At 37.5% G+C, this 14,571-nt stretch overlaps 1 protein-coding gene across 17 annotated transcripts in view; it reads left to right on the top strand.

The window, feature by feature from the left end:
- RIMS1 (regulating synaptic membrane exocytosis 1) overlaps positions 1–14,571 on the top strand; it is a 474,848-nt gene that overhangs the window by 181,262 nt on the left and 279,015 nt on the right. For 16 of the 17 annotated variants that reach the window (XM_036871544.1, XM_036871559.1, XM_036871558.1 and 13 more), the window contains exons 3-4: positions 12,188–12,401; positions 14,386–14,397. In XM_036871544.1, coding sequence (XP_036727439.1) covers positions 12,188–12,401; positions 14,386–14,397 — 226 coding nt within the window. The remainder of the gene's footprint in view (positions 1–12,187; positions 12,402–14,385; positions 14,398–14,571) is intronic. The other variant, XM_036871543.1, reaches the window with a different exon arrangement.

Here is a 14,571-nt window from a genome sequence, read left to right as displayed (position 1 = left end):
ACAAATCGATAGCTTTCCATTCCTTCAGCCATATTCAAATAAGCATCTGAAGATAGGAAGGTGTAGTGGAAAGTTGGAAAGACGGGACCTAATTATCACAAACCAGTTTTATGACCTTATGTAAGTAACTTAAAAGTATGGGCCTAGGTTTTCCCATTTATAAAATGAGATCCTTGTCCCCAGAGATCTTCAAAGTCCCTCCTGTGTCTCTATTTTCCTAAATCTCAATATTTCCATTTAAAACCAGGTTTTGGAATCTTTCCTTTATCTTTTCTCACTCTGAGAATAGGGTTCAAATGATTCCAAAGTTGTGAACCCCAAGTCCTAGCAAACAAGCAAGGGGCTTGGTTCAAATCTGTACAGCCAGATTTCTTTCTTTGTGGAGGGGGACATGCCACGTGGCTGGGGGGATCTTAGTTCCCCGACCAGGGATAGAACCCGGGGCCTCTGCAATGAAAGCCTGGAGTCCTAACCACTGGACCGCCAGGGAATTCCCCACAACTGGATTTCTTAAATGTCAGGAACCATTCACAAGTGTTGAAAAAGAAAACAAAGGTGAAATGTAGGATAATTCAAACTTGTATCAAAAGAAAGCTAACATGGTCATATAGATAATTAGCATATTGTAGTCCTACAGACCAGTGAAAAATTAACCTAAGTAAATTTAGATTATGTTATTGATAAGTTAAAGGTTTATAATACTTGGTAGGGGTTCAAGTTGCAAAAGGCAGTTCAAGGCTGGAAGGAAAATACACTGCTGTGAAAGTAATCTCTCTTGAATTATATGAATTTGCAGTTGTAATCATTTCCTTTTGAAGAAAGGAAATACATATGCCAAACACCTGTAAACAATTTGTTACATTATATATGTTTAATATAATCTGAAAACTTTACAAAAATACATTTACACATTTTAACCAAGACTAGTTGTTCCTCTAAGTAACAAAAAAAATGCTTAATTTAGTCAAGAATAATAGCAAATCATAAACCTTTCTTAATTTTGTGAATAGAGTCTAGAAGTTTACATTTTGTTAAAATAAATCAAGTTTTATTTTCATGATTAAATTACATTACAATTTTTTTTCAGATTTCAGCATGATGTCTTTTTCTAATTGAAGTATAGTTGATTTACAGTACTATATTTATGTTTATTTATATGATATTTCAGGGAAACAGCATAGTGAGTCAATATTTTTACAGATTATACTCCATTTAAAGTTATTACCAAATAGTGGCTATATTTCCCTGTGCTTCACAAAATATCCTTGTAGGTTATTAATTTTATACATAGTAGTTTGTATCTCTTAATCTCCTATTTCTATCTTGACCCTCCCCCATCACTCTTCCCACTGGTAACCACTAGTTTGTTCTCTATATCTGTGAGTCTCTTTCTGTTTTGTTATATTCACTGATTTGTTTTATTTTTTTTAATTCCACATATAAGTTATATCATACAGTATTTGTCTTTGTCTGACTTATTTCATTAAGGATAATATTCCCTAGGCCCATCTTCCTTGTTGCAAATGACAGAATTTCATTCTTTTTTTATGACTAATATTCCATTAGATAGATAGGTGATAGATAGATAGATAGATTGATAGATAGATAGATAGATAGATAGATAGATAGATAGATAGATAGATAGATAGATGTGATATATATCACTTCTTATTTATCCATTCATCTCTTGATGGACTTAGGTTGCTTCCATATCTTGGCTATTCTCAATAGTGCTGCTGTGAACACTGGGGTGCATGTATCTTTTCAAATTAGTGGTGTTTTTGTATTTTTCAGATATGTATACCGAGGAGTGGGATTGCTGGATCGTGTGGTAGCTTTATTTTTAGTTTTTTGAGAAACCTCCCTACTGTTTTCCACACTGGCTGCACCAATTTACATTCCTACTAACAGTGTACATTAGGCTTTGAAGAGAAAAAAATAATCTTTAATGTAGGGAGGGTGATCTCCATGTACAAAAGAAAAGAACCATTTTCTGAACCATTTATCATTTATCTGAATCATTTATCTTTACAAAAAGAACCATTTATCAAAAAGCCTTAAATAAAGTAATAAATTAAGTGAAACTCATATCTTCTTATGTTGTTTTATGTTGTTTTCTTTGTACCCCCAGGGACTCAAGCAGTGCCTGTTGTACAGTTGGAGCTCAATAAATGTTTGTTGAATCGCTGTTTGTAAGATCCTACTGTGTTTGGTAACTAGGGAGAAAATCTGATGCAATGGTAGGTCTAAGGTATATGAGAAGGGTTTGTAGAGATGCTGATAGATAATTGGGAACAAGGAGAATCACCTTGGATCCCAGGATGAGGAATGGACTACCTTAGAAATGATATTTTAGCAGCTGATTGACATGATTCGTTCAGTTTATTAGACAGTATGAAAGATGAACCAGAATGAGGGAACCCATTGGCCAGAGCCTAGTTAAAAAGTTGATGAAATAATGCAAGTTAAGAATAATGAAGGTCTTCATCACAGGTGGTAGATTGGGCTGTGCATCTCATCACCACAGAAGGAAGGTTTTTTTGTGTTTGTTTGATTGTATGTGTGTCTTGTATCTTAGTCTGAGGTTTACCTTGATTTGTGGTCTTGCAATTTGTTTACTAGATGAAAAGGACTGGACAGACACAAATACATATATGTGTATGTGAGTTTCTCAGGGGACAGCATCTATCAAAAGACATTTCCTGATGGAAGCTAAGTGCTTCCCATAGTGGGCATTAGGGGTGCTCAGTGTTTGGGGGGAGAGGGAGAGAGAGAGAGAGGGAGAGCGGGAGAGGGAGAGAGGGAGAGAGAGAGAGAATGAACGAAGGTGAATGAGAATTCCTAGACTCAGCTATTGCTCACTTCAGGTGCAGTGGAAGGAATTAAGAAATTTGACCTAAATCAGAGGATTGTAAATAAAGTGGAAGACTGACCCTCACAACCTCTATTCCAGACTCCTTCCAGGGAGTATTATGAAGAAGCCAGAAACCTAACAACTAAATTCCATGGATTCTCTTGCAGCTGGAATCCTTGAGGTGATTTAGGATCCCCTAGTCCGATGTACGGGCCTGAGACTTGAACTGAACCTGAGTTAATGGAGGGCCAGGCGGCATCTGGGCATTGATCTTGCTGGTCTCTTTAGCGGCTCAGTGTGACTGTGGTGGTGGAGTCCAGACAAGAGCATCTCAGCCGAGGAGGTGGGGCTCCAGCCATTTGGACACTGGCTTTCTGATTCTACAGCAGAGGTCCCCAACCTTTTTGGCACCAGGGACTGGTTTCATGGAAGACAGTTTTTCCGCGGATGGAGGTGGGGGATGGCTCAGGCGGTAATGCGAGCGATGGAGAGCGGCAGATGAAGCTTCACTCGCTCGCCCACCACTATCCTCCTGCTGTGCGGCCCGGGACCCCTGTTCTTACAGCTTCCTGGCTGAGGAACTTTCAGTAGCTGGTTTTATGCTTTTGTTTTGGAGATCATTCCTGAAGATCAGACCCAGATCCCACTTCTATCCCCCTTCCAACAGTTTTGTAGCACCAAATTCTATTACTTAACCTTTTTGCTTAAAATACTGTGATGTTTTTTATTTTCAACTCAATTCTGACACAAGGGACCATTATTTCCAAGCATCATTTTTTTAAAAAATTAGTCACCACTGGAGTGCACTGGAATTTTACTGCCCCTCTGTTACAGAGTAGAATCAAAGAGACAGTTTCACGAAAAAGGGGACAATTGTGTTTTGGGACCAAAAAACCATTTTTTAACTGCACCTGTGTCTTGACTTCATGGTCAGTTATGTATAATTGTCAGGCTGTCATTCACTAGAACATACACAGTGAATGCTTGTTTGCTGATACACAAAGACTCTAAAAGGTGATTTGGTTTCAACTACATTTCTGAGATACTTGGGAGCATTCATAGTTACTTTACTATTATCTTAGCATGCTTTCCTATTTCTTTGCTTAAGTACTTATATTAATACCACCATGAGCCAGATTTTTATTATTTCAGAGAACAGTTCAAGTTCCAACTCATCTAGGAAAATGTTTTTGACCAGCTAAGCCAAATAAATCTCCCTGATCCTTTCACCCAGAATTATTATTTTCTACAGAACAATTTCTTTCCGTTCTTTATATATGTTGCCATAAACTGCTAATTTATGTTTACATATAACTTACTTTCTAAGCACAGTGTACATACCTTGGAGTCGAGAAGTGTGCTTTAGAGTTGAGGTTAGTGTGAGTTTTTCAACAATAGAGTCTGATGTCAAAAATTTCTAAAGCAAGCCTTCAGCGTATCAGGCTAGCCAATGTTTAATTTCGGTCACTGTCACGGCTCCCTCCTGTACGTCCCCCAGGTCTTTGGAGGAACTTAAGCAATCCAGCCTTCTCAGAAGAACTCTCCTGGCTTTAACCTCCCCATCACTATTGGCATGGGCCCTTGATCGTGCCTTGTTGTATGTGTTCTGTGCCAAGGTTGGGAAAGGAAATAGAGACCATGCTTGCTTTTCTCAGTACCCTTGTATGTACGTCCCAAAGCAGTTCTCCATCTCAGGTGCTACATGCAAACTGCTCTGGTATCTGCTCCTCCCTTCCTCTTGGGGAAAGCCCTCACCTTCCTTCGGGACCTGTAACTTTGGCTTTTGAAACTTCAAAGCACTGGTTCCTATTCCCTCCTACTGCAGAAAAATGTAGCCTAGACTTCGCCAAGGAGAGCCGAGAAGAAAGGTGGGATTTTGGTCCTCTAGCTTCTGACCTCTTTGGGGGTGGAGGAAGGAGAAACACAAAACAGAAGTAAATGAGGTGCCGTGTCAATTACAGAGATTCCTCTTCATCCCCTCCATCACCAGTCACTCGGCATCTGTCTGTGTACCCTATTTATAGTAAGTGATCAACAAATACGCATTAACTGGTAAGGATGTTATTAATAACTTCCCACTTAAGTGATTTATTTTGCATTATAGGATGATATTTATATTTTGTTTTTTGAGTTTTTTTGGAAAATATTTTTTGGCCACACCAAGTGGCTTGCAGGATCTTTGTTCCCTGACCAGGGATTGAACAAGCACCCTTGGCAGTGAGAGTGCAGAGTCCTAACCACTGGACCACCAGGGAATTCCCAGGATGATATTTATACTTTAGATGTATAGAGAATGATATTTAGTTTTATAGGCATTCATCTTTATTTCCTTCAAATATGTGCCATTAACCACCCAAACAACTTGTTTACAACTGGAATCTTGGAGTTTCTTGAAATGAGTACAGATATTAAAATAATACAATGATTGTTACATAGTGAAACAATGGAAAAAAATCACATCCATGGAGAAAACCAAGGTTTCTATATCAATGCTTTTCTTCTGATAGCATTGCATATTTTAGAATGCTCTCCATTTTCTTTGTAGAAAATTTAAATCAGAGATTTGTGATCATATATTTTGTCAACCTTGCTAATCAATAAGAATATCTTGTTAATTCTAAAATTGAAATGTACAGATAAATTTCACAAAAAGATTGTACATTTGCAGTCCTGCATTTACTGTAATACCATATAGTCAAATATGAATTTCCATGCATTATTCATAATAGAACACTGTCACATATTTGATATGGATTAAAGCATTAAAACATCAGATACAAAAAATAAATATACTATTTATGGTTTCAGTACCAGTATCCTGATTGCAAAAGCAAATTTTATTATGAGGACAACATCTTGACAGTGAGTGATATCAGAGTGATGTGAGGGGAATACAGATTGAGAAAAGGGCATGAAGGTTGGTTTTTTAAGAGATAGTTTAGTAGAGCACTGCACAGGGTTATGGAATAAGTAGATTTTGAAGAAGTGGGAGTCATGAAGGCTGCTCTTCCCTCCCTCCCTGCCTTCCCTCCTGCTTTTCTTTCATAATTTCTGCTGGTAAAAAGGAGGAGTACACTGGGAAATAAGTCAGAGAGGTTGACGGGGACTTGGGTTGGGCTTTTTCTTTCATTGCAGAATAAGGGAGTCCTGTCTATAGGTAGAGGAAGAAGCCCAGGAAGAAAGAGGTGTGAGGATGTAACATGAGTTCTGTGCCGAGAAACAGCACAATCTTGCTTCTTTCATTCTGCTCCCTGTGGTGATATCCAAACCAGTCATATGAACATGGCCCATTGCTGGAACCAAGAAAGAATTTTAAATGCACATGAGAAGAGGGTACAGATGTGTCCAGACCACCAAGACGTGGCATCCAGGAGGATGTGAGTCCTGGCCAGGTCTGGAGTGATGCCTGTGGGGGGAGGCACTTGGGCACATCCTTCTGGGAGGAGAGCTCTGTCCTCTGGTGGCTCTCGTCCTTAGGAACTGCTCTGTGGGCTGGATTTTTCCCCACTTTTGGTGAGACTGGAAGAGAACGCCCCTCTAAGGCATCCCATGGAGAAAGTGAGAACCAGAGACCTCACTCTCAGAACCCAATCAAGAAGCCTCATCTCACCAACTCTCTTGCTGTGGCCTCTGGGGAAAGAGTCATTGCTTCCCGTGCACCTAGCATGGCCTGGGAGACGCCACGGTCTAAGTTGTACCAGCACTTAGCGGACCATCACTGGGTTCCCAAGTCACCAAAATAGCTTTTTGAGTCTTTCAGAAGGGGCACAGTCGCTTGAAGTCAATTTTGGGAATAAATACCATAGAGGAGCTGAGAAATGAGGGGAAGTAGAATTGAGTGGGACTATAGCATCTGTAGAAGCATCATGACTGAGCTCATCGGCAGACCTTTTGCTTTTCCACAGTCAGCTTTGTTCACATACCATCAATTAGCCACAATCGAAAATGGACATTTCCTCCCAGTGAGCGCTTTCCTGAGTCCAGAAACACTTTCCTTTGCAAGTTGAATCTGCATTTATTCTCATGCTTTGTGTGAGCTCAATATAAGATCTGAAGTATGTGAAATTATTTATGTACTTATTTTTAATTTTTTAATTTTTATACAATCTTTAAAGGTTACACTCCATTTACAGTTCTTACTAAACATAGGCTATATTCCCCATGTTGTACAGTACATCCTTGCAGCCCATCTTACACCCAAGAGTTTGTACTTCCCACTCCCCTACCCCTGTATTTCCCCTCCCCCCTCCCCATCGGTAACCACTAGTTTGTTCTCTATATCTGTGAGCCTGCTTCTTTTATGTTATATTCACTAGTTTGTAGTATTTCTTAGATTCCACATACAAGTGATGTCATACAGTATTTGTCTTTATCTGTCCGACTTATTTTATTTTATTTTATTGGCCACACCACGCAGCTTGCGGGACCTTAGTTCCCTGACCAGGGATTAAACCCAGGCCCTGGCAGTGAAAGGGCCAAGTCCTAACCACTGGACCACCAGGGAATTCCCTGTCTGATTTATTTCACTTAGCAAAATGTCCTCCAAGTCCATCCATGTTGCTGCAAATGGAAATTTTTCTTTCTTTTTTATGGCTGAGTAATATTCCATTGTATATATGCCACATCTTCTTTATGCATTCATCTGTTGATGGACGTGTAGCTTGCTTCCATGCCTTGGCAACTGTAAATAATGCTGCTGTGAACATTAAGGTGCATGTATCTTTTCAAATTAGTGTTTTTTTGTTTTTTACAGATATATACCCAGAAGTAGCATTGCCAGATCATATGGTAGCTCTATTTTTTAGTTTTTTGAGAAACCTCCACACTGTTTTCCACAGTGGCTGCACCAATTTACATTCCCACCAAAAGTGTACAAGGGTTCCCTTTTCTCCACATCCTCTCCAGCATTTGTTATTTGTGTTCTTTTTGATGATGGCCATTCTGACAGGTGTGAGGTGATATCTCATCGTGGTTCTGATTTGCATTTCCCTGATGATTAGTGATGTTGAGAACCTTTTCATGTACCTGTTGGCCACCTGTATGTCTTCTTTGGAAAAATATCTATTCAGTTCTTCTGCCCATTGTTTAATTGGGTTGTTTTGGTTGTTGAGTTGTATTAGCTGTTTATATATGTTGGATATTAACCCCTTATCAGTCATATCATTTGCAAATATTTTCTCCCATTCAGTAGGTTGTCTTTGCATTTTCTCGATGGTTTCCTTTGCTTTGCAAAAGCTTTTAAGTATAATTAGGTCCCATTTGTTTATTTTTGCTTTTATTTCCTTTACTTTAGGAGATGGATCCAAAAAAATAATGCATTGATTTATGTCAAAGAGTGTTCTGCCTACGTTTTCCTCTAGGTGTTTTATAGTATCTGGTCTCACATTTAGGTCTCTAAACCATTTTGAGTTTATTTTTTTTATATGGTGTTAGAGAATGTCCTAATTTCATGCTTTTACTAAAGTATGCAAATTTAGAATGATATATTCAGGTAGAAAATAAAGCAAAGCCCCAAACAAAATTAGTTTCAATAAAAAAGGAATAATAATACTGTCTACTTCATAAAGTCATTATGTGGTTCAACATATGCCTTTCTTCTTAAAATTAGGTTCCATAAATGGTCAACTCCTCTGTAGATTTTAATGCTGTCAAATACATTCACTTTTTCAATTCTTTAATAGCAGTCATTTGTTAGCCAGTGATACCTAATGAGATAGAACTAAATTTTTCCTTCTTTTTAATATAAAATATTTCATACATACAGGAGTATTATGTAACATAAATGTAAAGCATAAAGAAAAAGAACAAAACATACATCATACATTCACCATACAGCTTAAGAAATAAAACATTTCTATTACTTTTGAGGCCCACAGCTGGAAAAATTTCATATCTCCATGAAAAAATATTTATTTGTTGAGTACATTTATTGCTCAGTATGTTTACTGCACTTAACAAGTTAAAACAAGTTTAGTTTACTGGACAGATGTATACATATACGTATAGAAACTTGTTCATTGTGTTGTTCAAATCTCCCTATCATTATTTATTTTTGATCTGTCTGATCTGTCAAGCACACAGAGAGAGGTGTGTAAAAATATCCTACTCTGATGGCAGATTTCTCTGTCCTAATAGTTTTATCAATTTTTTGGCTTTATATGTTATTATATGCAATCAAGTTTAGAATTGTCACATACAACATGAAATGAACACTTCTTTAATAGTAACACCCTCTTTATCTCAAGTAATGCTTTTTGCCTTACGTATTACACCGGTTTTGTTTTGCTGTTGTTGCTGTTTTGTTATTGTTACTCTTGCCCTGGTATATACTTTTTCCATCATTTTATTTAAAACATTCTGTGCTTTTATAGTTTGGGTATTTCTCTTCTAAACCTCATTTAGCTGACTTTTTAAGTCTAACATGATGAACTTTGTCTTTTCATAATGCTGTAGTCCATTACACTTACTGTGACTCCTGATATGTTGCATTGTTTCTGCCATCACAGGCTCTATTTCTAATTGTCTGTGTTTGTTTGTTTCAATTCTTATCTTCTTCGGATTGACTTTTTTCTCATTCCGCGTTTTTCTATCTCCCGATTTGGATGTTATACACTGTACTTCAGTTATTTTTGGTGGCTGCCTAACTGGAATTTTTATTTTCAGTCACATGTTCAAAAGTTAAAACTGAAGTTCTTGCTCACAGAGCCTCCGTCCATGTCCCCAGGGCAGCCATCGGCTTCAGAGCTATGTCATCTCGGAATTACTGTTCCCATTTCATATTTCTCCTTAGAGGAACTCCATACTCTCTCCTCAGCTCAAACATGAATTATAAGTTATCCTTTTAAATATTTTATCCAGCATTTCTAGCATTTTTGGCAGTAAGATTTTCCAGGATATTTAGTCTTCAGTATAAACGCATTTGTTTTTGTTTTTTCTCAAGACGAACTAAAAAATATATTTATATATATATGACTTTTCCATTCAGCAAAGACGTATCGGCTACTACTAAGGGGATGTATTTTTTTTTAGCTGGCTGAACTGTACATTTCTAACACTATTTACTGTTTGGTAGAAGAGAAGTGCCATGTACAGAAACAGTAATAATATATGGTGGAAATAATATTAAGTAGCCTGTGAGGGACCAGAGGAAACGCTATGAGATTGCCTTAGAGAAAGGTTTCATCTCAGTGCTCAGTGCCCTGCACAAATAGATTGTACAAAGGTTTCCTGAAACAGATGCCTTTTGATTGGACCCCATAGGATGGATAAAAGTCCTTTATGTTTGAATTTTTAAAAGTCAGAAAGACTTTGATTTTCAAGCTGTTATGCCTTAGTATAAATCATATACTAAATCAGGAGTTGACAACCAGGTGCACAGGCTAAATCTGGCCTACCATCTTTTTTTGTAAATAAAGTTTTATTGGAACACAGCCATGCTTACAATTTACATATTGTCTATGCTACTTTCCTGCTACAGCAGTACAGCTGAGTAGTTGCCAACCGATATTGCCTGGCCCACAAAGTCTGAAATGTTTACAAACTGGCCTTTTACCATAAAGTTTGCCAGCACCCAAACTAAAACATGTTCTGTGTCATTATACATTTATAGGGAAGCTTCTTCTTTAGCTTAGCTTTCTCCTTCTCATTTATATATATATATATATATATATATTATTTAAATATGTTTGACTTGGTGGTTCTCCCAATAAATATTTATTCATGCACTCCCTGTCTGCTCAGCGTTTTGGAATGGGTCAAACAACTCTTCAATAAATTGATCAGATATTCTTGCATGCATTAAATAAAATATCACAATATCCTCTCTGAACTGAAATTCGCTGGCCTTTAAACTGGGAAGGGTTTCAGATTCTAAACTACTTTATGTGCTAGTGCAGCTATGTTTGCTTTAATTATGAGAATTAAAATAGAAAAAAGTGTCAGTTGTCAAAGCAGGAAAGGGATTTCAGAATTTTTAAAGTAATCATTAAAGTTCTGCTCAAAAGCTGTTGATGTTAAAAGGAAAATATAATGAAATCCCAGTACTTCAAACACTGCAGTGCTTGGACTTCACTTATTGGATGCAGTTTCCAGGGAGTCCCAGTTCCCCACAGTTATCATAGATGTGGAGCGTCACGCTAACTGCCTTAACTGACAATAGCGCGTGTGTTCTCTGATCCTGCGGAAACTCACATCCAGCAAACGAGCTTAGATACACAGATACATCTGCTCAGACATTTCCCACGAGTTTCTCTTTTGGTGTAAGAGCCAATGACTCTTAGGCCTGGGACAATTTTCTTAGTTCTCATCAACAAAATGAAGGCTTCCTTTCTCTGGAGAATCACCGGCTGTCACCGTGCTCTGTACAGAACATGGAACCATTTCTGTTTGTAGCAGTTTGAGAGAGAGGGTTTGGACTGATGGGGAGGGAAGGAAACCTCAATCATATTAAGTGTGAATGTTCTTGGGGAAATGCTTTGCCTCAACAAATGTAGTTGCCCGAAGTCCAGCAGTTACCAATAAAGAGTAATAGCAACTCTCATACGTATGACCTGGGAGAGATCAAGCAAAACTGGGACATGTAAAAATCTGAATATTTGCACGGTATGGTTTAGAATTTGTAATGTGATGCGACAGATCTAAGCTAACTCAACTGTAACATATATATATACACACACATATAGGTATATACATGTAAACAGTCCAGTCTGTGTGCTGTGTGGAATACTTGATGCCACACAAATGTCTCCAGGAATGGAAGTGAAGGAAGATACTTCGTGGAAGACAGCTTGCCTAGCAATGTAGTTTAAAATAGTCATTTCCCAAGTATGCATCATGCTTCAACCATGGGTCTTGGGACCAATTTACTGTGACAAACTTTTTAAAAACAGTAATCTGTATTAAACTTCAAACAGAATAAGACAGAAAATACCAGAGCACATTCTATAGAGTTAGGCTAAGAATCTTGTATAACGTTTGCCTTATATACACATGATTGTGGTTGTAAGATGTTGAGTACCAGTCAAAAATACTTTGGAAGTCACCTGTCAAAGAAGCAGAGGTATGGAGTGGATACAGGAATTCCACTGTTGGGAAATTACATGGAATGATTATTTAGAGTCTATTTATATACGGTTCAGTGCTAATAAGCACTATTGCAACTAATAGAAGACAGGCTAATACATTTCTTACCTCTGGTGGTAAGGTTAGGGGGGAAAGTGGCTTTGTATGTTTTGCTTCAGGTTCAAAAGCTAGACGTCTCTTCTGCTACGAAAAAGTGTTTTTGCTCCCGTTTCCAGCATTCCCTTAGTTGCTCCCATTTTCTCTTCTGCCCAGGAGATTGCATCAACAATTCGAAAGCTATAAGGAACAAGTGAGAAAAATAGGGGAAGAAGCACGGCGTTACCAGGGTGAGCACAAAGACGATGCTCCGACCTGCGGCATCTGCCACAAGACCAAGTTCGCGGATGGCTGCGGCCACCTGTGCTCCTACTGCAGCACCAAGTTCTGCGCGCGCTGCGGGGGCCGCGTGTCCCTGCGGTCCAACAACGTGAGTAGAGCCGCCCACGGTGCGCACAGGTGGATGCGCCCCGCCTCCCCCGTGACCAGAGCAGGGGACGAGCGATGCAGATAATTCATAAAAGATGCTTTCTGTATGTGTGTATCTCGATAAGTGATTCCCATTCAACACCAACAGATTACCTATGGGAGTAAGTTTATTTTCTGAAGAAAGTAGTTAATGTAGATTTAGTATCATGAATTATGAAACCCTTGAAGCGTGTTACCACCAATTCTTCTTATACAAAAAAAGCAGAACAAAACAACCTACCTTGAGTTTCTGCAACAGATGTTTCAGACTGAACGAAGGTAAAATCAAGGTAGATTGTGTGCCATTAAACTTAACCCAATGCCATCATGTATAAAGCAATAATTAGCCTCTGTGAGAGTAACTTCAAATTTGCTATCATGTTAAAAAAAAAAAAGAAAGGAGTGCTAAGTCTTATGAAAATTATGTGGATATTTAAAGAGTGTGTCAAAATTTTAATTTCGGGAGGGAGGGTGGTGGTTTACACTTATATCTTCCTAATTTGGAAAATCACTGTTAAAATTAAAGTGAACCTACCCATCAACATTGTATTCTTTGGTAGTGTATTTGAGTTGTAAGTAGGGTATTATTCTAAAATCTCTTGCAGGGGAATTAAGACATTTAGTAAAATAGGTGCATTATTAAACTTAAGATGAGCTTACTATTTTCTTTGTAGCCTTAACTTCTCTGAACAACAGCTTCTTTATCTATGAAACTGTATGGTAATAATTAATGCATATGGTTGTTATGAGAATTAAAACAATTCAAATCTATGCATCTTTAATTTTTCTTTATGTTCCATTCTTATGGCCACATAATTTTTCTTTTTTCCTCCTAAAAGTTATGAGTTTTAGTTTATCTCGTATGCTACCTTAAAACCTTTCTAGAACAAGCTTGGATTGAGATCGTGTCTGGTGCATAAAAAGTGCACAGGACCTATTTGTTAAATTTCCCTTCTTTAGTTCTTGAACACACTCTTTTGGAATGAATTCTGGCAAATGAGACCTGTGATAGTATTCAAAATATTCAAAATATTTAACAACTCATGCGGTAAGGGTACTGTCCAGTCTGAAAGGGTGCTGACCCTGAACGGTAGGGTGCAAATGGGCTGAGTGCCCATGGCTGTTGAATGCTTTTAACTTCACATTATAGGTTTGAGGCAAGCCAATAACATAGAATCAAACTCATATTTTAAACAGGAGAGGGGTTTAAAGGAAATTGAGCTAAGAGGTACCTATGCTTTTGAGCAGACAAGCAGGCCTAATGTAGTTCATCCACCTTTACTAAACCCATTCAGTCTTGGAAAAAATATTCAAAAAACGAAACAAAGCACAACTTAAAATATTTAATCTTGGACAAAGGACACAAAATTGCATAAAGTTGTTTTTTTCCTGTGACACTGTAAATTTTGAAATACCTGTTATGAATAAATCTTCCTTGTGGGATAATTTATGGCTAAATGGTTAACAGATTTCTTTTCTCATTTTTATTTATTACAAACAGTTCCCATTCTTAGATTTTTCCAATTCATAACTATAAATATTTTAAGAGTAATTTGATATAATTATTCATTCAAATTTTATGCATTTTAATATGTCTTTTCAATAATAGGTGGACTAAATATGGTAGTGAATTAAGTTTTCCTTCTGAAGAATGTTTTAAATGTAGATTTAATAATCCAAGTTCTCAAAAGTTCTGAAAGTATAGTGCCCAACTTTTGTACCTAACATATAGCAGGATCAGTATATGTGTATTTTCAACGAAAGATTGAACAGTGACTATTTTTTGGTAAGAATAAATATTTACTTTTCAAACTACCTGTGCTTTTATACTTTAAAGTGACACATGATTGCTTTCTTAAAATCTGTTTATTAATATATGCCTTATTTTTGTTTTTCTCTTCTTTTCCCTCTCTCTTTACTCTGCTTCCTTGGATGCTTTCCCAAAGGAGGACAAAGTGGTTAGAATCCATGATTTCTTTTCTATCGTTTGTTATTACAATGCTGTGAACTTTATTAAGTGAATGTTTCACCTAGTGTTGTTAATCACTATATTTCACAAAGAAATTACATGCTAGGAAGAGCTCATGCGTAGTTCTCATTGAAAAATAAAATGAACATCTAGGAGCATTACA

Source organism: Balaenoptera musculus, chromosome 12, assembly GCF_009873245.2.
Source record: "Balaenoptera musculus isolate JJ_BM4_2016_0621 chromosome 12, mBalMus1.pri.v3, whole genome shotgun sequence".
Classification (NCBI taxonomy): Eukaryota; Metazoa; Chordata; class Mammalia; order Artiodactyla; family Balaenopteridae; genus Balaenoptera; species Balaenoptera musculus.
Note: the sequence above shows the minus strand (reverse complement) of the source record. Positions and strands in the feature narration are given on the sequence as shown.